The 26,541-nt window shown below is 40.3% G+C and overlaps 1 protein-coding gene and 1 pseudogene across 1 annotated transcript in view; both read left to right on the forward strand.

The window, feature by feature from the left end:
* The window catches only part of C17H3orf70 (chromosome 17 C3orf70 homolog), a 78,829-nt gene extending 54,466 nt beyond the window's left edge, over nucleotides 1-24,363 (forward strand). The window contains exon 2 of the mRNA XM_041731972.1: nucleotides 18,779-24,363. Within this exon, the coding sequence (XP_041587906.1) occupies nucleotides 18,779-19,335 (557 nt within the window). The 3' untranslated portion in view covers nucleotides 19,336-24,363. The remainder of the gene's footprint in view (nucleotides 1-18,778) is intronic.
* Nucleotides 11,263-11,394, forward strand: LOC121477628 (annotated as a pseudogene).
* Nucleotides 24,364-26,541: the final 2,178 nt, after the last annotated feature.

The raw sequence follows: 26,541 nt of genomic DNA on the forward strand, positions 1-26,541 counted from the left end.
AAATCTCAGGCTGTCTGTGCTGGCAAAGGTAGGACAAACAGGTTCTTGAGAAGTCATCCAGACTTTCTTTTGGCAGCATTCCAGGGTTATCCCAGTTAAAATATTTTTCTGAAACTGGACTCCCTTTTGATAAATTTGAGTTTAAAATACTTCACCATTTCAGAAGTCATAGAAAGCAGATATGAATGCAACTTGCATAATAAATATTTTTGTAGAATTGCCAGGTATCTTATCTCAGAGTTGATCTTTGACAAAGTTAAGGCTTTTCAAGCTGTCTTCTTTTGTTCCCTTACTCACTTCAGTGTTTACTACTGTCTCTACTTTTATCATCTAATTCCACTATGTTTCTTTACTCCTGCTCTGTCATAGAGGAAGAAAGAATCTGGTATTACTTACTGCAAATTGATTGATTATTCTTTGTAGTCTCTAATAAGTTGAATGGCATCCCCAAAATGATATGTCCAGATCCTTACCGCTGGAACCTGTGAATGTGACCATATTTGGAAAAAGAGTCTTTGAAAGTGGAATTCAGTTAAACTCTTAAGATCATCCTGGATTATCCAGGTGGGCCCTAAATCCAGTGACATGTCTTACAAGAGACAGAAGAAAAGACCTAAAAATCCTTGTGAAGACAGGCAGAGATTGGAATTCTGTAGTCATAGGCCAAGGAAAACTGGAGCCATCAGAAGCTGCAAGAAGCAAGGAAGGATTCTTCTCTAGAGCCTTGGAGGGAGGATAGCTTTGTTGACACCTTGATTTTGGAATTCTGGCCTCCAGAGCTGTGAGAGAATAAATTTCCATTGTTTTAAGTCACCAGATTTGTGGTGATTCGTTATGGCAGCTACAGGAAACCAACACAGGTTTTATGAGATTTCTTGTTCATGTCAAGAAAAGTAGATATTGATCTTTTATTTTTCTGGACCCTGGCTTTTTTTAATCTGTAAAATAAGAGAATTAGATGGTATCTAAGGCTTCTTTATTTCTATGAATGCTTTAGAAGCAAACCATCTCAAACCAGTTAAAAGCTAACTATTAAGTACATCTGAGGCAAAATAAAGACATGGGTCTTTAGAGGGACTCAGCAAACAGTTATTGTGTAGGAGCAATGAGGTACGTCACACATCACATGGGCATTCACGTGTGTACATCCCCATGCAGACCTGAGGGGCCTTTAAATGCATGTCTTGAGTTGCTAAGTATAAATTTGAATTCTGACATTAACATACTTTTTAAAATTTTTTTTAAATTTATGATAGTCATGGGGGTGGGGGCGGCAGAGACATAGGCAGAGGGAGAAACAGGCTCCATGCACCGGGAGCCCGACATGGGACTCGATCCTGGGGTCTCCAGGATCACGCACTGGTCCAAAGGCAGGCGCCAAACTGCTGCGCCACCCAGGGATCCTAACATACTTTTTAAAACTACATATACTTTCCCCTTGAGGCCCTGATATGTTCCCACGTAGGTCCTGTTCCTTTCCTCTTCCGGTTGAGAATTACTGTTCTTGATACACACGGTCAGGGACGATGACATTCCTCCTATTCATGGCCTCAAATACTTTATAGATTCCTGAGATTCTGTGTCCCCTCACATATCAAATGATCAAGTCTCACAAAATTTATCCCTTTCTAACCTTCTTTGCCACTGCCTTAATGCAGGCTCTTCTTCATCTCTCTCCTGCAACCCAAGTTGTCTTCCCCACCCTTTAATCTTTCTTCATACTATAGACAGAGTGATCTTTCTAAAACACAAATATTCTCTGGATCCACTCATCTTTACTAAGGATCCTTTAGTGATTTCCCCATTACCTCCTAGATAAAATCTCTGTATCCAGTCTCTCTGAGATGGCCTAACACAGCCTTTTGTGGCCAGGTTCCTGCTCATCTCTTGGGGCTGTTATTCCTGTTTACACCTACCATTTTAAAGTGGTACTAAAGTGCTTGAATTCTTTGAAAACCTTTGCTCTTCTGCATCCTTGTGCTTTTACACACCACACCATCTGCTTAGGGTGCTTGACCTTTTTTCTCAGTCCCACCAAGCCTCCAGCCGTCAGAGTCTGCTCATCCCTTTATAAGTGGTCCCTGACCCACTTGGCTTCCTGTGGTTGATTACTCTCTTCTTTCTTTTATTCCTATGTGCTCTATACAGCATCCAATTACCACACTTGCCACATTGTATTGCAGTTGTTATTTCTGGACTGTTATCCAAGATAGAAATGACAGCCATTTTCTAATGATGATCCTGAGTTACATGGGCATTGTGTAACTAGAAAAAGGATGCAAAATTTGAACTAGAATCCTATGAACTGCAATATCAGAACTCAAACTACTTTAACAAGATAATTGAAAATAAGTGAAATAACTCAAAATATTTTAGGCACTTAACATACTTTTAATTTGATTTTATAACACTGAATTGGAACATAGACTCCAGAATCCCGCTTGGCCTTATTCACTGTCACAACCAGAATGAAAATGCTTAAAGAATAATAACAGAAAAAAATTGGTACTTAAAAATATTTAAGAATCTATAGTATTGGTAATCAAAGTAAATGGGGAAAAATCATGCTGACAATATTTATTAGAAAACCTGATGGAAAAATCTGAAAGTAACCCATCAATGTATATGAAGTCCATCCTTTTGTTATATGGGAATTAGACTAGATCTAGCTATGTAACTTAATCTATTTAAAATCTATAATACCCACTCATGTATGCCTTTAAAAGAAGCAAGATTGGGGCTTCTCACCAGCTTACCTGAGGGACAGTTGATTAGGTGGAAGATCGCTTTTTTAGGGTGGTATCATCAAGAAACAAGGGCACTGAAGTAAGGAGTTGGGTATTTTTTCCTGTTAGTGGAAATTAAAACTGAACATATTTGATTATATTGCCATACCAATATCTTATTATCATTGCAGGTAAATTTGGTCCTACTGCATTAGTCAGGGTTCTCTAGAGAATGGAGTCAGTAGTATACAGAAAGATTTGTTATAAGAAATTGGTTCATACAATTATGGAGTTCGGTTAATCTAAAATTTGCAATGTGAGCTGGCAGGCTGGAGACTGAGGAGAGCCAGGGGTGCAGATGAAATCCAAAGACAGTCTACTGAACAAATCCCTCTTGTTCAATAAAGCTGGTGTTTTTGTTCTATTCAGGCCTTCAACTGATTAGATAAGGCCCACCCACATTATGGACAGTAGCTTTACCCAGAGTTTACGGAATTAAATGTTAGTCCCATCCAAAACTACCCTCCAGCTCGAGACATGAAATTAACCATAACACTCTCACTGAGCAGTAAAATGAGTGTTTTGTAATTAGTTTCCTCAGGCATTATGATATAGTAATCTTTTTTTCTCTGTAAGTTTATAAAAATGTTCACTGTAAAGGAAAAGGCTATTTGCCTTTATCACATCTTTTTTTTAAAAAGATTTTATTTATTTATTCATGACAGACACACACACACAGAGAGAGAGAGAAAGAGAGAGAGGCAAAGACACACAGGCAAAGGGAGAAGCAGGCTCTATGCAGGGAGCCTGATATGGGACTCGATCCTGGGTCTCCAGGATCACACCCCAGGCTGAAGGTGGCGCTAAACCGCTGGGCCATTGGGGCTGCACTGTCACATCATTTTGTATTCCTTTGAGGTTTTATGGGAGAACTATAGATTTTCTGAATTATTAGCATTAATCAGTGAATTCTTGGAGATATTTGTTTTAACTCGAATGTGGTCTGCTTGTATTCCAGACAGGAGCAATAAAAGCCTCATTAATCTTTCTGAAACCATCAAGAAGATCTCACCTAACATTTTAAACTCATGGTCTACAAAGAATTCATAGAAATCACATTTGCTTCTTCATTAGCAACATTAAAAAAATCTATAATTCGTATGCTTCTTTCAAGAATAGTTGGGGATCTTTGAGCCAGCCAACTACATAGTTAGATAATTCCTAGGATGGTTTTATTTGCTTAGATTATCCTAGGCCCAACAGAACAACTGCATCTGGACATGCTTCATCCTTGCTCTGGGGCTGGAGTCTACTGTAGCCACAGTCTATCCCCTCAGAGGCCTGTGGCTTGTTTTTCTGCCACAGAGGACATACTTGTGCTGATAATCTTTTTTCCCTTATAGTTTCAAGTAATATTTTAAAAAATTCATCAAACCCATAGAAATCTTGTTTGGCCTTGAAAATCTGTATTATCATATTACCAGATTTCGTCAATATACCACTAGGCTAAAACCATATGGACATGTGCTATAGTTCTAAATTACCACACACACAATGTGGGCAAACAGGTGTAAAGGTCCCACAGTACCCATCACAGTGCTGAATGTCTTAGGCTTTCTTTACATGCTGCTCGTTTTGTCTAGAGCATCACATTTCTTTTCCTGAGTGGTGGATTCTTTATGTTATGTTCCACATGTTTTGCAGGTAGCAGTGAGTCTTCCTTGTCCATTTCCATTGTTATCTTCCTAGGCAGTTGTATTCTAGGCTGTAGGGAAAAGAGCTGTATTACTATACTTTGCTAGCTACATTGATGGTCTGCTCTCATTCATAAAACTGCTGAATGTTATTCCCAACATACCCGCTGAATTTTTTCAGTCTGGAATTAAGGTTAACATATGTTGATCTATTATGAAGGCTGGTTCAGAATTTTATTTCCTGCTTGTTTTTTTCAGGGAAAAGCACTTTTAGTTCAGTAGTTTTATATATCATTCCTTTGGAGGAGAATACTGAAGGATATTCAGTAAGTGCTCTCTGTATTATTTTTTGACATTAATCATTGATATAGAAATATTTAACAAAAACAATCCTCTTTTTAAAAAAAAACTTAGAATATATTCTAACATCCTCCTCTATTATTATTAAAGTTAATTTTTTATCAATTTTCCAATTTTAAACATCTGAAGAATTATTAGTATTTTTTTCTTTTTAAGATTTTATTTATTCATGAGAGACAGAGGGGGGGGGGTGGGCAGAGACCTAGGCAGAGGGAGAAGCAGGCTCCCTGCAAGGAGACTGCAGGGAGACTCAATCCTGCACAATCCTCCGTTGTGAGACTCAATCCTGGACCCCAGGATCATGCCCTGAGCCGAGCAGACGCTCAACTGATGAGCCACCCAGGCGTCCCAGAATTATTAGTATTTATTAAAATACTAATTTAGTATTTACTAAAATACTTAACTAAATACATAACATTTAGTATCTATTAGTCTAGTTTCCAAATATATATATACAACTTAATTTCTTAATATAATGCTTATAGTTTCTCAGTAGACAAATTAGGAAAGTACCACTTATAGGAAATCCCACACCTTAAACTTTTTTTTTTTTTCCCACACCTTAAACTTGATCACTAAATCAGTTTGAGTCCAGTTAGGAAAATGGAAACCACACAGTAGATTGCACAGAAGTTTAATATAAAGAATTATTAAACTCTAAGAAATAAATGACTATGAGATATAAGGAAAGCCTGTGTGGTTTCCATGGGCTGAGGGAAAATAGGAAGGACAAAGGTGGAAGGCAGTACCCTTCCCAAGCCCATTGTTGGAAAAGTGTGATTCATCCCACAGCACAGCAGAGAGGTTTGCTGTTTTGGCAGGCTGTACTCTTGTGAAGTTGCTTGGCAAGCAGGTAGCAACCTTCTAGAGTGCAGAGGAGGCAAGGCAATCAGCAGTTAGGGTGTGGGTGTGTAGAGGAAGCAGAGACTTGATGGACAGGAGGCTATGATGTAGGCAGAAGGCTTTTGGAGTGTTGGTTTCCATGTGGAGAGGGCCACAGGAAGTCTGTCACTAGGCCAGGCCAAGACTGCCAACTTTGTTAAGGAACTGTATGTTCTGAGTGCCTGGCTGGTGGAGAGCTCCAACAGATTTCCTCACTCCTGACCCCTCATGTGTGCAGCAAACAGTAGGAGAGCCCCTTCTGCACTGTCCCTCTGGAACCTTCTCCTGAGAAAATTTAGCACCATGCTGACTGTAGAGGAAATGTGCCTAAAAGAATGCTGTGCATTATGGCAGAATGTACATTGAAGGAAAAATTTGGATTTGAGAGGCAATTGATATGTAGCATATTTATAGTCTCTTAATCTGGACCCATCTTTACTCTGTACTGTTAGTGTCAAGGGTAGAGTGATTCCCTCCATGTATTTATACAACCCAGCTATTGACGTGAAGAAGTCATTTAAGAACAAAGCTCCCAGTTGAGTTTTGGTGCAAACATCTGAGCTTCTTGTCCCCGCTCAGGAGTAAAGGCTTACCTCTGTCTCTTGTGCTTTGCTTTGCTGCGCTTTGAAGATACAGTATTGTTATACAGATTGAAGGTTTGTGGCAACCCTGAGTCAAACAAGTCCATCAGCACCATTTTTCCAACAGCATTTGTTCGCTTTATGTCTGTGTGTCACATTTTGGTAATTCTAGCAGTGCTTCCAAATTTTTCATTATTATATTTGTTACAGTGATCTGTGATTAGTGATTTGACTCACTGAACTCAGATGATGGTTAGCATTTCTTAACAATAAAGTATTAGTTAAGGTATGTACATTTTTAGACCTATTCCTACTGCACACTTGATAGGATGCACAATAGTGTAAATATACTTTTGTATACACTAGGAAGCTAACATATTGATTTAACTCACTTTACTCAACATTCATGTTACTGCAGTGGTCTGGAACTAAACCCATAATTTCTCCAAGGCATGCCTACAGTTAAATGGGTAGTTAAGTAGAGAAGCTATTTAGTTATAAATACTATATTTGATACTTCTTATTCCTTAACTCTTTGGATTTACCCAGTGGTACCGTTTTAAAAATTGGTTAGCCTAGGGCAGCCCGGGTGGCTCAGCAGTTTAGCACCTGCCTCCGGCCTAGGGCGTGATCCTGGAGTCTTGGGATCGAGTTCCGCGTTGGGCTCCCTGCGTGGAGCCTGCTTCTCCCTCTGCCTGTGTCCCTGCCTCTCTCTCTCTGTCTGTCTCTCAAGAATAAATAAATAAAATCTTTTTAAAAAATTGGTTAGCCTAACCACATGTCCAAGGGAAATGAAAGGTAATTATTACAACTGATTAAAGAAAAAACATACTTTCTTTTATTATATCAAGAAATATAAATTCTCACACATAATTATTAATAATTTGATTTGAAATTACATCTCATTTATATTTAGAATTTGCTTCATTGTTATAATTAATAAAAATGAAAGTTCTAGAATGCCTTATTGGTTTGTATAAATTTGAAAATGAGGTTTTTGAATATGTATAGACATGTTCTCTGCAAAAATAACCTTTAACAAAGATACGTTTTAAAAAGTTCAGTCTGCTGAGTCCCTACTGAGCTCCTGTGCTAAGCAGATATTTCACATGTTTCAAGATCTTATTTCTTTTAGATCAGGTTGACTGGTTAGCATCTTTTTCTTGCAAATTTCTGAACTTTTCATCCCCACATCAATAGATAAATGTGACAGATGTCTTAGACGTTTCCCTTAGCTTTAGTCTGTCAAGAATATCTGTCCAGTGAATTAATGGCTGCTAATAACTTATTTGGGATCTGTAGAACTGTATGCTAGTGGAATGGTAGAAAACTGCACCAGCATCATCATGTTCTAGATCTCCACATTTGCTGCCTCCCTTAGGGAATTTCTTTGTTCTCAAATTTTTTCTAACCACAGTTTTAGAAATCTGCCAAGTTCATGGACTAGGTAACTCAGCCCATACACTAATGATTTTTACACAGAAAGGAAGGAGGCTGAGATGGTCACCTAAAATGCCCGTAAGGTCAAAGCTTGTTATAAAGAAATCAAAGGTAATGACTATTATTATTATCATATCATCCATCTTTAGATATAAAAAAGGTAGTACTCATATAGCTTTTCTTACCTTGTAGTGATCCAGAATCAGCCATTTTCCCATTAATTCCTCTTTCTCTCCATCAGGCTTCTCAGTGTTTTCTTGCACTGCAAAGGATAGAACTTAATACATACTGGCCTGATTAGAGTCTCTGTGTCCTGTCAGCCACCATCTTTTTCTTTCTGAACATACAGTTTTCATGTTTCCTCTTTTTTTATAAAAAAAAAAGATTTTTTATTTATGAGTGACAGATAGGCAGAAGCACAGGCAGAAGGAGAAGCAGGCTCCATGCAGGGAGCCTGATTTGGGAGTTGATCCTGGGCCTCCAGGATCATGCCCCAGGCCAAAGGCAGACGCCAAACCGCTGAGCCACCCAGGGATCCATGTTTCCTCTTCCCATCAGTGACTAACCCATCCTTGGGACAAGACTCCCTCAGCCTTCTCTTTTCTAATTTACTGTATTAAATCCAGCTTTACAGAGCAGCTCCAAGTGGATAGTAGGTCTTTCAGATTAAGTGGAAAGACATAGGCATATTTGCTTCTGCATACGAAACCCTTGTTTGGCCACCAAAAGGGAAATGGAAGCCTGAGAGTTCTCACTCTCTGCCCTTTTTATTTTGTTTAACTATGGATTGTTTTAGCCATACTTACCTATTAGGATGTTTCTGAACTCTCTGGCCCTAGAAGGGGCCCTTTCTTAACTAGAATTGTCTGTGACTACAAGTTTAAGGAATTCCGTTGTGTCAGTTTACTTAGCAGAGGATCCTATTGTATCTAGTCTTCTAAGGCAAGGGAAAGATGTTGTTTTCTTTCTAGATTATCTGGGTGGTGAGACTGGTCTTGGTCATAGGAGAGCCCTCTACTCTAGTCAGGCCAGTCACCCCATGGCTCCGTCCAGTAACCTGTATTTCTTCCACCTCTGGATTCTTGTACAAGGCATGCCACTTTCTTTTGTCCAAGGCTTAACTCTTCTTCACTTTACCTTCCATATTTTCCAAGCCCTTCCAGCCAACTTTCCTCTGAGCTTCTTCACTGTATCTAGTGCAAAACTCACAACTTAGTACTTAACTTTCCTTTTGTGCTGTTTTTGGATGTTTGTGTGACCACACTGGATTTTGGGTGGAGTGTATTTTACATCTCTTCTACTTTGCTCTCATTGTTTACTGGCAGGTATTGGTTAAAATACACAAGAGTTTGTTGCTTCTACCTATCCTTTAAACTGGAAGAGTTGGCTTCAGGCAGAACTAAACATGGCTTAAGGAAGTATAAAGCCTTCATTATACCTCTGTTCAGACTGGCTGCTCTGTAAAATGATAAATGTGGCAAACAGCTTTTCTCTTGTTGGTTTATGGCACCTTCAGAAATGCTATATTTAGGGCAGGTCTCACTGTAACACCTGCCCATACTACAGGGTGTCAAAAGTGTGGCTCAGAGCAATGGGCATTGTAGAGGTCTGTTACTAAAGGGCTCTTGCCCAGTCCTGGTTGCTGGGTGGTAGTTCTGCCTCCCCCAGTCTTTTCACCTATTTGTCTTAAGTCAAGATCTGAGTGAGAAGCTGGGAAAGGGATGGTGGCTTAATTGTTGAAGTCTGTCAAGTGCTTTAGATTAGCATTGTCTGTGCCCTACTGTGAGAGGAGCAGATAGAAATGGAAGCACGTAGGAAGGCAAAGCCGGTCATGTTACTCTCTCCTTAAAACTATTCAGTGTCTTTCTAATGTACAAGATAAAATCCTCAATCTTTAACATGGCCACTAGGGCCCTGCATGATCTGGCCTCCATGACTCTCATCTCTTACCGTTCTCCCTCTTGCTCATTATGTTTCAGCCACTCTGGCTCTTCCCCTATTTTGCCTGGTAAATGCTACTCAGTTCTGAGGTGACATGTACCACAGTCATTTTCTCAAAGATGTCTTGCCTGACACCACACCTCCACCCTCCTCTGGTCCGAATCATGCATCCCACATGTAATTTGTAATCACTGATTCTGCTTTTTCTATCACTTTATGCCATTGCTTTTTATGGTTTGTAATTACATATCTTTTTGTGTGATTATTTGTTCAAATATATCCCCCTTCCATAAGGGCAGGGATGCAGTCTGATCTTCTTGCTGTTTTAATGCCATGTCCCTAATTTAAGACCTGGTACACAAGTGACGCTTAATAAATATTAGTTGAGAAGGAGTGACAGCAGATGTAAAAGTGAATTGTAGGGTTTGGGGGATAGGTGATGAAGGTAGGGTGGCAGAGAGCTGTGGTCAGAGAGAAGTTTACGGGCTAAGCTAAATAGGGAAACTGAGTGCCCTTGGGGGATCCTAGAGACTGAGGACGAGGGTGGTCATGGGCTTGGCAGGGCTTGGCTACATGGCAATCTGTGAAGTCTGTAGAGTGGCTTGGAGACTGGTAGGCAGCCCCTGCTTTCTGTAAGTAACACCATAATAGAATCTTTACCATGTGCCAGACACTGAGTTAAAGCTTTTAAAAGGTAGATATTGCTAACCACTTTTACACTGAAGAAATGTGGAATGTTAACAGTATAATGATGGTCTTTCTCCAATTGACTTACTTCACTCAGCATAATACCCTCCAGTTCCATCCACGTTGAAGCAAATGGTGGGTATGGCTGAGTAATATTCCATTTTATACATAGACCACAGCTTCTTTATCCATTCATCTGTCGATGGACACCAAGGCTCCTTCCACAGTTTGGCTATTGTGAACATTGCTGCTATGAACATTGGGGTGCAGGTGCTCCAGCCTTTCACTGCAATCTGTATCTTTGGGGTAAATTAAATACCCAGTAGTGCAATTGCTGGGTCGTAGGGTAGCTGTATTTTTAACTCTTTGAGGAACCTCCACACAGTTTTCCAGAGTGGCTGCACCAGTTCACATTCCCACCAACAGTGCAAGAGGGTTCCCCTTTCTTCACATCCTCTCCAACATTTGTTTTTTCCTGTCTTGTTAATTTTCACCATTCTCACTGGTGTGTGAGGTGGTATCTTAATGTGGTTTTGATTTGTATTTCCCTGACGGCAAGTGATGCGGAGCATTTTCTCATGTGCTTGTTGGCCATGTGTATGTATTCTTTGGTGAAATTTCTGTTCATGTCTTTTGCCCATTTCATCTTTGGATCGTTTTGTTTCTTTTTGATAAGTTCTTTATAGATCTTTGATACTAGCCCTTTATCTGATATGTCATTTGCAAATATCTTCTTCCATTCTGTAGGTTGTCTTTTAGTTTTGTTGGCTGTTTCTTTTGCTGTGCAGAAGGTTTTTATCTTAAGTCCCAATAGTTCATTTTTGCTTTTGTTTCCCTTGCCTTCATAGATGTATCTTGCAAGAAGTTGCTGTGGCCAAGTTCAAAAATGGTGTTGCCTGTGTTCTCTAGGATTTTGATTGATTCTTGTCTCACATTTAGATCTTTCATCCAAGCCTTGCACAGTGGCAGTATCATAGCCAATGAAGTTTATCCGAGGCGCGATTATTGCTAGATCCTTCCTCCATTTTGAGTTTATCTTTGTGTATGGTGTAAGAGAATGGTCTGGTTTCATTTTTCTGCATGTGGCTGTCCAATTTTCCCAGCATCATTTATTGAAGAGACTGTCCTTTTTCCAGTGAATATTCTTTCCTGCTTTGTCAAATATTAGTTGACTGTAGAGTTGAGGGCCCATTTCTGGGTTCTCTGTTCTGTTCCATTGACCTATGTGTCTGTTTTTTGTGCCAGTACCACACTGTCTTGATGATTACAGCTTTGTTTTACTCAGTTCTTAATTTAATTTTACTTTATTATCTTCTACCCCTACCTCCAGTTTAACTAGGAGCTCCTCAAAGCATGATGACTGCATGGTGTATTTCTATTTCCCCATAGCATCTGATTTAGTAGTATAAACATTGTAGATAGTCAATAAATAGTAGTTAAATGAGTAAATAATCCATGCTCCTGATACTCTGTCTCACTAGTGTTTTGCTTTACATTAATATGTGCTAAAGGTTATCCAGTTTGAAAAACAAAGAAACTATATGATCTTGCATAAAGTTCTGATTGAGGACTTTAACATATTGGGCAGTATATAAACTTTAACGTTCTCCTAGATTGAAGTATAAAAATATGGCATATTGACTGCCAATGGGGCAGGGTGTCAGATAAGGCCACAAAAAATATTGGTTATAGTAAAAAAAAAAAAAGTATAGATGTATACATAGTAACTATGGTCTTTTGTTTTTAGTTTGTGATATGCTACTCAACTTAGTAAATAATGTATATTGCAGAAATAGCTGACTAAGGATATTTAACATTACTTTCAGTATAATGAATGCCCTTGGGAATCAAATAAACATAATCATGATTCACTATATAAAATCAAAGAACTGAACTGTGGATGCAATTTCCCTTAAGCCACTCATTTTTTTCTAATTATATTTTGCTAAGGCTAATTTTAAAATTACTTTGTATTCCCTGAGAGCAGTGTACTTCATATGTCAAGGGGACACACATTTAATAGTCCTGAAAACTATCTGTTAAAGCAAAAAACCCATTTCCCTCCCAAAGGATCTTTTTTAAGAATCAAAATGCACAATTGTTCTAAAAAATAGTTTAACAAAGTGCATACAATAGCTTAATCGGGCATATAAATTATTTTTTACATTTATCTGGGTTTTCTTTTCCCCTTTCCTTTGTGCTCTAAAACCTAAAGAAAGAAATTCTTTCAAGGAAATAAATCTGCTGTGTATTTACACTGTGTTACACATTGGAATATTAGCTGAAGTTAATGGTAGAGAATAACAGTGTAAATAATAAGAGCATTATCTAAACTGTATTAATGAAATAATGAGTACCCTCATAGGGAACAAATATGATCACAAGGTTTGGGTCCTAGAACTGACTTCTGTTGTGTTACATGAGCTTGAGAAAGTAATTAAATATTCTGTTTCTTCTTCCTTTTCTCTTTTTTAAACCAAAGAATCAGAATGAGAACATAAATCTTTCTTAGTATCCCATCAAGGCATTGTTTAAAAAGAATGTACTAATATTATTGCTAAACACTAAAGGGGGAGAACAGTCAAGATAGTTATGAACTCAGACTCCAAAAGAATAGTGGAAGTTACTTATCTTGTGGTCTTGATCAGCCTCTAGTTGAGAAACAGCTGAAAATGTTGAACCAGGTTCCCTAAAAAAGAAACAGGATGTCTGAAAATTATTTTTCACTGTGGATCACAATTGGTTTTTGTGATCTTACTGTTGTTGTATAGTCAGCTTCATTATTGAGAAAATGATTTCAGCTCCCTTGGAAAAGATTCCAGATAAGCTAATGTGTTTGTGACCTATATTTTTATTTTTTGATATTTTTTTAATGGATATTAAGTACTGTAATGAGGTTTAGTATTCACTTCCCTATGGATGAATTTAGTGAATGATTTAGTCATTAGCCAGCTAAGACTGCTTCCCGGGAATATTTTGAGAACAAGCTTAAGGATGTTTTAAGTTCTTAAGAAAAGGCACCAGGGCTCTATGGAAAAATGGCTGATTTCTTGACTGGGGCGTGGAAGTACAAGATAAGCCAGTAACATCCTATGATGCCAGAAAGCAAGAAAGTCTCCAAACAAGGATGGGGGCATGGTGAGAGGACACAGGTGCTCACTTGAAGGAGCCCAGAGTTAAATATGGGACATTTGAGCTGCAAAGTAAATAATGATAGCAGTGGATTATAATCCATAGAATAAAATAAAGACCTATGAATCATGCTTAATTTAAATAATTGAAAAAATAAATGAAGGTGAAGGAATGGCTCTTGCTTACATAGAATTCTAATTAGTAAATATAGAAGTAATGATAGAAATAGGAAGTAACTGTTGGACAAACACCACAATAGACCAGATACACCTGTGCATGCTTAAGTGAAAGTATGGTGACAAATGGGATCTTTGCACAGTCTCAGAATTCTCTTTTCACAAAGATTCTTAGTGATATAAAGGAAAATTACTAACTTTTCAATTGGAGAAACTTAGATACCACATTAAACAAGTGCTCAAAGTTACCATCATCTGTAATGAGATCAGCAGCATGTTATCTCCTAATAAAATGCATTGAAAAGGGTCCAACATCACTTCTTTGGGGATTTCTCCCCATTGTTTTAAATTATATTTTTTATTTTGAAAAAAATCGTAAAGTCACATGTACATTTACAAAAAATACAGACATTCTATATATCCTTTACCTGCTTTTCCCTAGTGACAGCTATAGTTGTAAAGCAGTTATTCATTTATCATAACCAAGATGTTGATAGTGATGTGGTCAAATTACAGAACATTTCCATCACTACAAGGATTCCTGTTGTTGCCCTTATATAACCTCACTCTTTTTTTTTTTTTTTAAATATTTATTTACCCCAGAGAGAGGGAGAGCATGTGCTTGAGAGCATGTGAGCAGGGGGAGGGGGAAAGGGAGGGAGAGAATCCCAAGCAGACTCCCTGTTGAGTGGGGAGCCCAATGTAGGGCTTGATCTCACAACCCCAAGATCATGACCTGAGCTGAAGTCAGGAGTTGGAGGCCCAACCAACTTAACCATGCAGGCACCCCAGCCTCACTCTTTTTTAAAATTGGGCTGCTTGTTTTGTTACTGAGTTGTAAGAATTCTTTATATACTCTGAGTCCTATGGAGTTTCCCCTCCAGTCTGTTGATATAGTAAATTATACTGATTTTTTTAGTATTGAAAATTGTGGTAAAATACACATAAAATTTACTGTTGTAACTGTTTTAAAGTGGTATCAACTACATTCATATTGTGGTATAATCATCACCACTGTCCATCTCCAGAACTCTTTTCATCCTATAAAACTGAAATTCTATACCCATTAAACAGCTCTTTGTTCTCTCTTATCCATGGCCATCACTATTCTGTTTTCTGCCTATGTGAATTCGTCTAATCTAGGTGGCTCATATAAGTCATATCATACATGTAGTATTTGTCTTTTGGTGACTGGCTTAATTCACTTAAGTATTTGTCTTTAAGGGTCATCCATGTTGTAGCATGGATTGCCTTACTCTTTAAACCTGGATAATATTCATTGTATATCTGTTCCACATCTTGTTTTTCCACTGATCTGTCCATAGACAGTTGGGTTGCTTTCACCTTTTGGCTACTGGGAATAATGCTGTGAACATAGTTATGCAACTGCTCTCTTTAAGACCTTGCTTTCATTTCTTTTGGGTATATACCCAGAGGTGAAACTGCTGGATTATATCTAGATTTTTCTTTTACTCTCTCTACTTTCTGTTCTGCAAGTCCTGTCTCTCTCTCAGAATCTTTTCCTTTTAGAGATTTTAAGTTTTAAAAGTTCTCATCTATTTATTTCTTTAAGTAACATAGTAAACCCTTAATTAAAAGGACTGTCCAGAGAACAGAGTATAGTGGTTATTGAATTTCCTGGCTAAGTGGCCAGTTACCCCCTTTGTTTCAGTCCTTGCTTTTGCAGTGTGTTAGTTCATTTTTTTCCCCTTAGTAAGTACAGTATAGCAGACATAATTGAATTTCTCTGATAATTCAGGATCTTGTGATACTTCAGGGCTATCATTACAAACATAGACTCCCAGTATAGTATATCACAAGGCAGAAGTAACTGGGGAGTGGAGCAAAGTACAAACCCTTCTGGACTCTTTACAAAACCAAATCCTTAATAGAGTTTGTTTTCTCCTGATAATTATGTGTTTATAAGAAAAGCAATATAGTATTTATATCATAATTGATGTTTGAAAGATGTTTACTAAACCTACTTTCTCATCTGGCCATCTTTACTGTTTTTTTATTTTTAATTTTTTTTCATCTTTACTGTTTTTTTTTTCTTCTGTGCCTTCCTCTTTGCATCTGTATCCCCATGCCACCAGATAATGGGCTGTCATCTTAGCTCAGAGTAAGCATATTTAATAGGTGTAACTTACAGAAGCAGATGGGATCTGGAATGCAGTATTCTGCACATCTTTGTCTCCCAGCTGCATTTCTCTTTTGCTACACTTCAAGGAAGAAAAACAGAGCTTTGGAGAAGACAGGACTAGAGAAAGAAAGAAACATAGAAGAACTGAGATGAGGAGAAAGAGCAAAGAATTCTTGAAGAAGCACAAAGGAGGAAAAGAGGGTAGGGCCACGTGGGGTAAGTGAGAGTAGGACAGAGTGGTTATAAAAGTCCCATGCTTAATGGAGTCCCTCCTCCTGTGGCTTAAATAAACCCTGAACCCTGTGAGTCTAAGGAAGAACTTCTGTAAACTTCTACGGTTGTGACAAGTGGATAACTAAACCAAAGGTCACTTGGGCCAGAATGAACTTCATGAGCATCCTACTGCAGGCATTTCTTGAGTGCCTGTCATCCACAGCCTCCTGAATTCAACCACCACCAGTCCAGCAACCAAGAATAGAAAAGACCAACCTCCATTCCAGGTGTTTTATTCGCCGCTCTGTGAACATAAGGAGAGTGGTCCCCCAAGTTCTGCAAGTAGTCCCTTCTCTGCCCTTGCAGGATATGTCTTTGTCTTTCTCTTGGGGCTAGAGGATTGGAGGGGAGGCTCAAAGTTCTGCCTTCTTTTCCCCTTCAGCTGATAATGCCTGTGATGCTTGGATGTGGAGGTCCTATTATACCAAACTATTAGTCCTGTTGATTTGAACTTTTCTTGGAAAGTAGTAATGCTATACTGTCTTTACAGATAATAAAGAAATAAAGATAACTGGCATATTTGAGGGGCTCCTGGGTGGCTCAGTTGGTTAAGCATCTGTCGTCAGCTCAGATCATAGTTCCAGAGTCCTGGGATGAGCCCCATGTCAGGCTTGCTGCTCATCAGGGAGCTTGCTTCTACCTCTCTCTCTGCCATTCCCCTACTTGTGCTCTCTAGCTCTCTGTCAAATAAATAAAGTCTTTAAAAAAAAGATAACTGGTATATTTGAAACATAGTTCCCCAGGGAGGTGTGATGGGTTCTTCTCACTTGTATTTTTATCAGACCATATTGGGTTTGCATGATATATGTCCAGGCTTCAAAGCAGACCTAGGAACCCAAAGGCTTAACAGTTTTAAATGTACCTGTTCCATGTGTTACTCCAGAATGAAGCTGAATATATTTTTTGAGGAATCTAATTATAATGAAATTATAACAACTACGCCTACATTTTGTACAATAGGAAACAGAAATAAAAAATATAGGTAGGCTGATTGATTTAATAGATTACCGATGTTGTACTATTTATGGCCTAGTTTGCTGCTCACATTTCTGATCTGAAATTACTGTTCTTCCAAAGCCTAAATAAGTTGTTAAAACGTCTAAGGTGGGATCCCTGGGTGGCGCAGCGGTTTGGCGCCTGCCTTTGGCCCAGGGCACGATCCTGGAGACCCGGGATCGAGTCCCACATCAGGCTCCCGGTGCATGGAGCCTGCTTCTCCCTCCGCCTGTGTCTCTGCCTCTCTCTCTCTCTCTCTCTCTCTCTCTCTGTGACTATCATAAATAAATTAAAAAAAAATTAAAACATCTAAGGTAGTTTTCCTTACAATGTGATTTCTGTCCTAGAATTTCCAGTGTGACCAAGAAATAAACAGGAGCAGGTGCCATGCACAATGAGTGAGTTGCTTAGAAAGAGACACCCATGAGGCAGTAGTTCTCAGCCAGGGCGATTCTGACCCCTAAGAGTCTATGGCAATATCTGGAGACAGTTTTGATTGTCATAGCCTGCAGAGGAGATGCAGGCTTCTAAATGGGTAGATGTCAGGGATGCTGCTAAACACCCTCCAGTGTATAGGACAGCCCCCTACAACAAGGAATTATCTGGTCTAAAATAGCAATAGTGCTAAGGTTAAAAAGCACTGTCATAAATATGCAGAAGATACAGTATGTACTGATTGATAATCAACTGTATTAGGAAAAACCCAAGATGGTGCCGACAAGTTGTTGCTGCTTTGTCTGAGTTTTTCAGATTTGGCTTTTTGTTTGTTTGTTTGTTTTATTTCCAAATTTCTATTTTGAAGTTATTTTAGATGTACAGACTCCTCTCTGTTTCCTTAGCACTTGGTACTCAAGAGGCTTGCAAAATGTTGAGTGAAGTAAAAGAGAAAGAAGAAAGAGACATATTAGGAACAAATCTATTTAGGGTTCTCTTCCATGATGAACTATGTAAAACCCTGCTCAGAGCAGAAAGTTTGGAGATAAGCTTCTTGGTTTCCTGGAAACACCTAGTCCGTCACCATTCCTACCCTTGCTTCTGCTGGCTTGGGTTGTTCAGTGCTAGTGGAGTGGTGGCAGGGAGAACATCTCTTTATTGGGCCATGGATGAGCTTGGGTCTTGAAAGAGAACATTTAACACTTTATTACCTTGCCCCAGCCATTGCTGGTAGCTAGACAGCTCTGTAGACCATTACCTATTAAAGTTGTGTGTATTCTGATTAAAACAGAAACCTAAAATGTGAAAGTTTTCTGTAATCCTGATAATAAATAAATCCTGATATATAAATTGGTATATAGCCCTTCAGTTTTTAAATGTATATATTAACACATATGTTAATACTTAATTATTAAAGATAGAATGGAATTAGAATTTTATAGTATGCTATTTTATAGCATGTTTTTTACCATACTATATGGTGGACATTTGGTACTATAGTGTGAAGGGTAGAACATTTAAAATTGTCTGTAAAATAAATATTTTAGTGTATACCCACTTCAGAGATATTAGAAAGACATACATTAAAACTTATAGTGTGTTGAGTTTCTTAGATGAAAATACCATAATGTTATTATGTACTATGCTGTATTTTTCATTGATTATAACAATGTTGAACGATTGTTACTGGTTTCTTTTGATGTTAAATTATTTTTAAAACATCTGAGTCCTCAGAAAGAAACTGGTATAGCTACGTTAATGTAGTTTGTGTTATGCTCTTAGAGTTTAACCGCCTTTTTTGTGTTCCCCACAGGTAAATATGTGTATCAGCCTATGACCCCTGTGGAGCAGCTTCCAAGCACTGAGATTCCTGCAAAGCCTCGAGAACCCACAAATACCATTCAGATCTCAGTGTCACTCACTGAACACTTTTTGAAATTTGCATCTGTCTTCCAGCCACCCCTCCCCCCTGACTCACCAAGGTACTGTATGATCTCAGACCTCTTTATCGACAACTATCAGGTTAAATGTATTAATGGGAAGATGTGTTATGTGCAGAAGCAGCCAGCGCCACATTCCCACAAAATGAGCCCTGAGGAGGTCTCTGCACACGATGCCTTAATTTCAAGAGAGAGCAATACACCAAAAATAGATCACTGCTCTTCTCCCTCGAGTTCTGAGGACTCCGGGATCAATGCGATCGGGGCTCACTATGTGGAATCGTGTGATGAGGACACAGAAGAAGGAGCAGAACTGAGTTCAGAGGAAGATTACAGTCCAGAGAGCAGCTGGGAGCCGGATGAGTGCACCCTTCTCTCCCCCTCGCAGTCTGATCTGGAAGTGATTGAGACAATAGAAACCACCGTGTGAGAGTCGAAGCAGGAAGCCATGGCCTCTGATCCATGCTGAGCTTTTGTACTTTTGTCTGATGGATCCTTTTTCCAATGCAGTTGGTATTTTCTACCCCTCTCTAACAACCATCTGCTGATTAGCATCACTCTTACATTAGTCTTATAACTGAGACATTCTTTTTCTTATAAATGGTTTTCTTTTGTATCTCGACTTATTTTCTATGTAGCATCTGGTGTCATGAATTGTGACCCAGCCTTAATTTCACGGGGAACTTCGAAAGCAATGACGTGATGATGGCAGAGTATCATGGATCAGGTTGAGGAGCTACCCGGAGTGAAGGAGGCAGTGAAGGAGCCAGTTCTTCACACACACACACACACACACACACACACACAGCCCTCTAGGCCTTCCTCTTGAGTGCTGACAGGGATCCTTCCCCTGCTAGGGTCATACAGGAATCAGCTCATGAGAGGGGAACAGAGCGGGCACCAGTAGGTGCCATTCTGTCCCTTTTCCCTTCTTCCCACCACCTGCATGGGTCTGGGCCACTGTTGCCTCGGCTTACTTTTGGAGGTTCCCGAAGACCCCGTTCAACACCTAGTTATGGCCAGTGGTCGCATACTGTGCATGATCTGGGGTGGAGCTAGACCTTCACTGAAGAAGACCTGACAGCTGCAGTTTCATGTTCAGTCCAGCTTTAGCTGAGTGCCTCCACTCTGCAGGGTGCAGCATGGGCATGCAGACTGAATGAGCCCTGACTCCTGACAGGAAGGGGTCCACGGTCCAACAGAGGACTGGGCCAACGCATGCAGGTCACGGGATCCAGAGTGCTCTGGGGACCCAGGGCAAGGAGAGAGAGATTAGGCTTGCAGCTGGAGAATGTGTTGCAGCATTCAAGCTAGCCTCTTGGGTGGGTTCCTCAGCATTTCCCTGTTTTCTTAATTGTTCTTCAAATCTGGGGAAAACTTTTAGGAAGTTATATAGGTATTATATTTAGGAGGCAGCCACATCTGACGTCTTAAGAAAAAAAAAATCAATAATAGTTTAGTTAGCATGGAAATGCTAAAGACAGCAGTCCTTTAGGGATTAGGAATGAATCTAATAGGTTTGATTAATTCTGCTTCGTTTGGTTGTATGAAGCATTAGAATGGCTTAGGTGAGAAAATGGAATAGAATTCAGTATGATGCATGGATTTTTTAATGCAAATGCAAAAGCAGTTGAAATAGTGTGCTGCTAAGTCAGGAGAAAATATTTTGCGTAATATTCACTTTACTACAGTAATAGTCATAGTCTGTTGTACATGTTCTCTTTTCTCTCACAAAATAGTGAATAACACTTTCTTATTTAGCTCTCTTCAGAATTCTCCTAATTTGCATTTATATAAGGTGTTTTTGTGTGAGTTGCTTATCTGCCATTTCTCCAAATCTGCCTTCTGTGAGGCGTAGTTAAGAATCCAGGAAGTTTAAAATATGGCCCTAATGAAACTAGAACTATCAAAGGTGGGGATAGAGAAATATTTCTTATATCTTAACCATGAGCATGCTCTTGTGGCATTATCTCATGCTCTGTCCTCATTTTTGCACATTTCTTCTTGTCACGTTAGTTTGTGTTTTAAGAAATAAGAAGAGGCCCATTGTGTTCTTGCCTGAAGCCTCCATTTGGCATCCTTCACAAATCACTGTAGGCAGAGTCTGCTTTCTTAGTTGTATCTGTAGTTCTAAAGTGATTTCTAAGCACTCCGTTAGGTTTAGGTGCCCAAAACATCCCTAGGGTTTAGAAAGCAGAGGATGCATATTCCTTTGAAAACAGTGTTAGTTAAAACTTCCTATGCTAGATGAGAATGCAGCATAAAGTTCCTGCTACCAAAACTTAAAGAGTCAACTAGTCTAACCAGGAAGGTGGTGAGAGGGGCTCCAGAACAGCAGGGTACAGGAAAGGGCAGGTGGAGGCAGGGCTGGGGAGAGGGGCTTCCCTGGCCCAGATGGCTGGGGGACAGACATCTGATGGGCCTGCCCGAGTCCTCAGTGCCTCCCATAGTGGAGTAGCCAGCTGAAGGGGAGGGCATGAAGCCCAATCCTTTGAGTCAAGCAGTGTAGCCAGCCGCTGTGTACTCAGGGTTGTAGCAGCAACATCAGGTTGTGTGTACCTGCCCTGGGGGGGGGGAGCTAACTGAAGCCCCCCGGGGGGCCAGATGGAAGGTATTCTTTCTCTACACCTTTCCTATCAGTTCTAAACTCTGGGCGCACATTCCCCTTCATTAAACTGATTGGAGTCAACCACCAGGTCTCCAAAGCCATGGAAATATGTGGTCACAGTGCTGTGACCTGAAGCTGGCTGTGTCAGGGCCGGAGCCTTTATCAGTAACATCTATGACTTTGGCCTAGGTTCCTCTTTTTTAAACTCCTGAACTGCCAGTCAGATTACCCATGATTTTAATGGAATTTTTGGATTTAATAATGGTTGATAATCACTTTAAATATTTGCACAATCTCTTTGTAATTAAAACTCACTAAGCTTCACTTGCTACTATTTTATAGAATTGGAGATACTCCATTGGATTCTAAATATCAGATGCTCCTGGATCTCAAAATAGCCTTTTCTAAACAAGCACAAGCAAGAATTTCTTTGTCCTGGCACTGTTAATAATTCTCTGAAAATCATATATATGATTGAACCAGAATTTTCTTTTTGCTTGCATTCCAAAAACAACTGATAAGGATATAAAAATGTATATTTACAACTTAAATTCTAGGCCTATCTGTTATATATTATATAAAGGAATTTCTCTGTAAACCTGATATTATATTGCTCATTTGTATAAGCATATTTATAGGCACTTTAGAAAATGTTTAGACTGCGATGTGTATTATAGACCTCAAACACAGTCATGTTAAGTAGTGTTTTGGTTAATACTTATACATGAAAACTTTATAGTGTGAGTTTGCTCACTGAGAGCAAAGTGTTGGGTTGTGTGGATGGAGAAACTGCTTTTGGGGGTTTTGATGTAAACCTGGCACACCATTCCCACTACCTGAAAGTTGGTGTAAAGGCTGTTAGGTGGAAGATGCAAAGTAAGTCCTGTATGGAATTTAGCTTTCTTATCAAACCAATATTTATTTTAGAATTTTGAAGTTTCAAATATGCTCATAACTTTTATGAGAAAAGACAAAACAATTAAAATGCTTTTGTGGTTAAAACTATTTGGTACATTAACAAATATGGCTTTACAGTCAAATTAGGTATTTTTTTACCTTGTAATTTTTAAGAATTGAAGAATTTGAGGAAAACCCTGGAGAAAAATCAGTTTTTTTCCTAGAAGAGGAAGACATGTACTTCAAGGTAATACAAAACCAAAACAAATGAAACCACCTAAACCAGAACAAAACCATGAAGTGGTTGTCCTGAAGTAGCTTTTGGATTTGATCTAGGATTTGATACTGTTTTAGGGCTGGTGGTTTTATTTTTTAACCTCCACTTCCTGGCCTATTTGAAACCATTCTCTTGGGATTAATCATAACAAACTCCTTTTATACAAATTTCTCTATTTGGGTAACAGGACACCACCTATTTTAGAAAGCTGTCAAAATACCCAGATATGTTTGGCACTATAAATACTGCCAGGCAAGGAAAAAAAAGCACAAGTTAAACTAATATTTATACGTCAGCTCTTGATTTTTTTTCCATCTTGACTGCAAAGTTGTATTGACATGTTTTGGCTTTTTACAGGTGGGAAATATTTTAACGGTTTTCTGTCCTACTCCCATCTCCAGACAGGAGGTGGGAGCCAGAGCTGAGGAGGCCAGTTGCATTTTAGGCTTTTTGGTAAACAATATGTGCCTCTTGCCACTGGGGAGAAGGCAGAGGGAAAGAAGTAGGAGTTCTACTGGCTCTATTGTTGCTGTGAATTCCAGGGATGTCAGTATTTCTCACCTCCAAACAGAAGTATAAGGGCACTTCTCAGAATTAATTTTGGAACTATTTACCTTTTAAAAATGTTATGTCACTGCTCCCTTTCATTACTCTGGGGCATGGAGAGTTGACTGTACTGCGTGTGAAAGGGCCATGCTTCTGTTAGTGCTTTGAGTTCTTTGGGTTCTGTTTAGACTGAAGCAGTGCTCTTAGTATGAACAGGTTCTGAAAGCAAATCATCACTAGAGGCTTTAATACTGAGCTTCCATATCATTGTGTCCACATTCACTTTTTAAGGCTGTTCATACCTTGCAATATTCAGTTACTGTGCTATGCTAGTTTTTGCACCTGTCTGCTTTAAAGTTTTAAGCACAATGTTGACCCTTCTGTAATTTCCTAAAATTATATTGTTTTCCTACAGACAGCTCAACTTTCCTTTGTGTAGAATACTTTAGGAAAATACTTACTTGTAAAATAAATGTAATTTTTTCTTTTGTACCAGCACAAATCTGATATTTTGGAGTTTGGAATATTCTCTCCCCCTGCTTTCTCCCTTGGGGAGCTTCCGTCTGGTTTAAGTAACACGTTGTGAACTAAACAAAACAAAAACCAAAACCCGCACTTGTGAAATGTGAAACATGAATTGAGTGCTTACTTTGTGCCCGGAAATACGCAGTTTACATCATTATTACACTTAGACTTTACAAGAACTATGAAGCGCAGGTGAGTATTATGACCCATGTTGGTCATACGGTCAACTCACAACAACTCCCAGAACACTTTGTAACAAGAACTTTTTTGTTGTCTACATCATTTTATACTAATAAAACTTAGATTCCCCTACAGTCTTTAGTTCAGCAAAGCCACAGCTTTGTATTTGGTTTACACAGGCCATGTGAGACAGTTCTAACCACAGGTCCTTGGGGGTGCAGTCGCTTCATCACCAAGGCACAGGGTCCAGACCTCAGCGTGGCAAATCCAGAGGCTCGATTCTTTAATTCACACCTAAAAAAGAGCAGCTCCTGTGGTTGGATTTCATTGAATAACCTCACTAGAGACTGCTGAATAAATTCACACGTCAGTATTAACAGTGGCATTATCATTTTTTTAAAAGATTTTATTTATTCGTGAGGGACACAGAGAAAGAGAGGCCGAGGGAGAAGCAGGCTCCATGCAGGGAGCCCGACGTGGGACTCCATCCCGGGTCTCCAGGATCACGCCCTGGGCGGAAGGCGGCGCTAAACCCCTCAGCCACCCAGGCTGCCGGCATTATTATTACTAATTCTAGCCAAGCTTCCTGCTTTCTGCAGGCAAACCTCACAGCAACCCTGAGGGAGATTTCGGCCCTGCACTCCATGGATCGGGAAAAAGTGCTCAGGGAGTGAATATTTTCGCCCCAAGTGGCACAGCTTGGTAGGAGTCAGACTTGAACCAGGCAGGTACCTTGGCCCTAGACCTCACGTTCTGGGCCCTCTGCCTAAGTCGCTGGCTCTGTAGACCTTTCCCCACCTCAGGGTGGCTGGAGGCTGAGTCAGGAGGCCGCTAGGGAACCTGGGAGCAGAGGGGAGGGTGTGCCGGCCTCTAACCAGCCAACACCTCCCGGCGGGCTGAGGCCGGGCCTCAGTGGGCTGCTCCCCGGGCAGGGTGGGAGAAACGCCAAGGGCCTGCCTTCCTCTCTCCCTTCCCTGTGCTCCACAGACCACGTCCCAGCACAGACGTACACCGTCTTGCTGCAGATACGTCAGTGCTTTGGGCTGTTGCTTCCGTGTGCAATCACGTCTTGCCAGGAGTCCAGGCTACCGTGCCTGCCTCCACATAAGGCGACTTGTCTTAAAATGACTTTTGCCGACAGCCAATCTCATCTTCTGTGTGTGGATTTTACTCACTTAACTCTACATAATTGTATTGCCAGGTTCTCCAAGGCATCTCATTGTAGCCTCTTGCAAGTGCTGACTACATACACTTTTATTCTGCAATAAACTTTAATTTAGCGTCTTGTCCTCATTACATTTCAATCACTGCAAACTAGTAATGCCTTTAACCCTTGCCGTGCAGCCCCAGATCTGCGCCGACTGAAGGGAGTAAGGCAGGACCTTGGGACTCAGGCTCCTTGGGTTCAAGGAGGTGCAGTCAGAGGTCAGATGGATTTCTCAGGAACCAGGCAAATACGGAAGCTGATGGAAGTGAAAAGCAGGGCAAAGCAAACATGCCAGGTATTAGTGGTGCTTTTCTGTTTGCTTTTTTGAATTTTCCTAGTTCTCTAAAATGAATTGATACTATTTTTATAATCACAAACCCAGTAAATTATTTTGAAGATGATGAGTCCTAGGACAGTGAGTGCAGGCGGAGCATTGGCTGGGTGTGTAGGATGGAAGTGGAGAGCCCACAAGTCTGGGCAGTGACTCACCTGCTAAAGGCATCTGCTGGATGAGACTAAAGGGTGGACAGGGTACTGTGTATCCTTGAGCTAACCCGCCCCACTGAGCACTGACCCCATTCCAGGCCTCCAACCGTGCATGGAAAGTTCTTGCACCCGTGGGTTGGAGAAAGAGGAGAGGATTTGATTCTTACTGTCTTTCTCAGTCCCCAGCCTGAAGCCCTGCATGTGAATTTGGAGACAGGAGATCAGAGCCTTGGGCTCGGGTGGGATACCCTAGCCCTCTGTATCACCTGGCATCAGACCCCAGATGATTTATCCCAAGAAAGAGATCTGGAGTGTTGCTGTGAGATGATGACCACGCAGCACTGTGAAGTAAGCAAAGGCATGCAGTGTCTGAATGGGGACGTGACCAGGCGTTTTCCCAGATGTCACCCTATCGTCCACACCTGTGACTCTGTGTGGGAGGTGGGAGATGATGATTCCGTGAGTTTATGGCTGAAGCAACCAGTAGCTGAGTCGACTATAGAGGCAGGTAAGTTAGTTGTCCATGGCAGGTTAAGTAGCAGAGCCAGGGCTCCAAGTGTCCGCTGAGCTTCCAAATCCAGTTGGTGTGACTCCCTCATTTGCTGAGCCTGTGCAGTCAAGCCCTGTTCTCATGTTTAGGCCTCTTCCCTCTGCTCTCCCTCACCTGTCTGTCTCCTTCCCCCACCTGAGGCTCTGCGGTTGTGCATTGCACCCAGGCCCCCCACAGTCCGTCTGGACCAGCCCTGGCTCTAATGGAGGGATCAGCAGGCCACAGTTCAGCCCTCGGGCCTCCCCTGATGGTGCTCTTGTTGCCGAGGCGCTCCGGTTTTGTGCCCAGGTTGGCTGGACCTGGGCCTGTGTCTGGACTGGGACCCTGGACACTGCCTTGTGCTCAGGTGTGGCCCTGGAT

The sequence above is a fragment of the Vulpes lagopus genome, chromosome 17 (genome assembly GCF_018345385.1).
Source record: "Vulpes lagopus strain Blue_001 chromosome 17, ASM1834538v1, whole genome shotgun sequence".
Classification (NCBI taxonomy): domain Eukaryota; kingdom Metazoa; phylum Chordata; class Mammalia; order Carnivora; family Canidae; genus Vulpes; species Vulpes lagopus.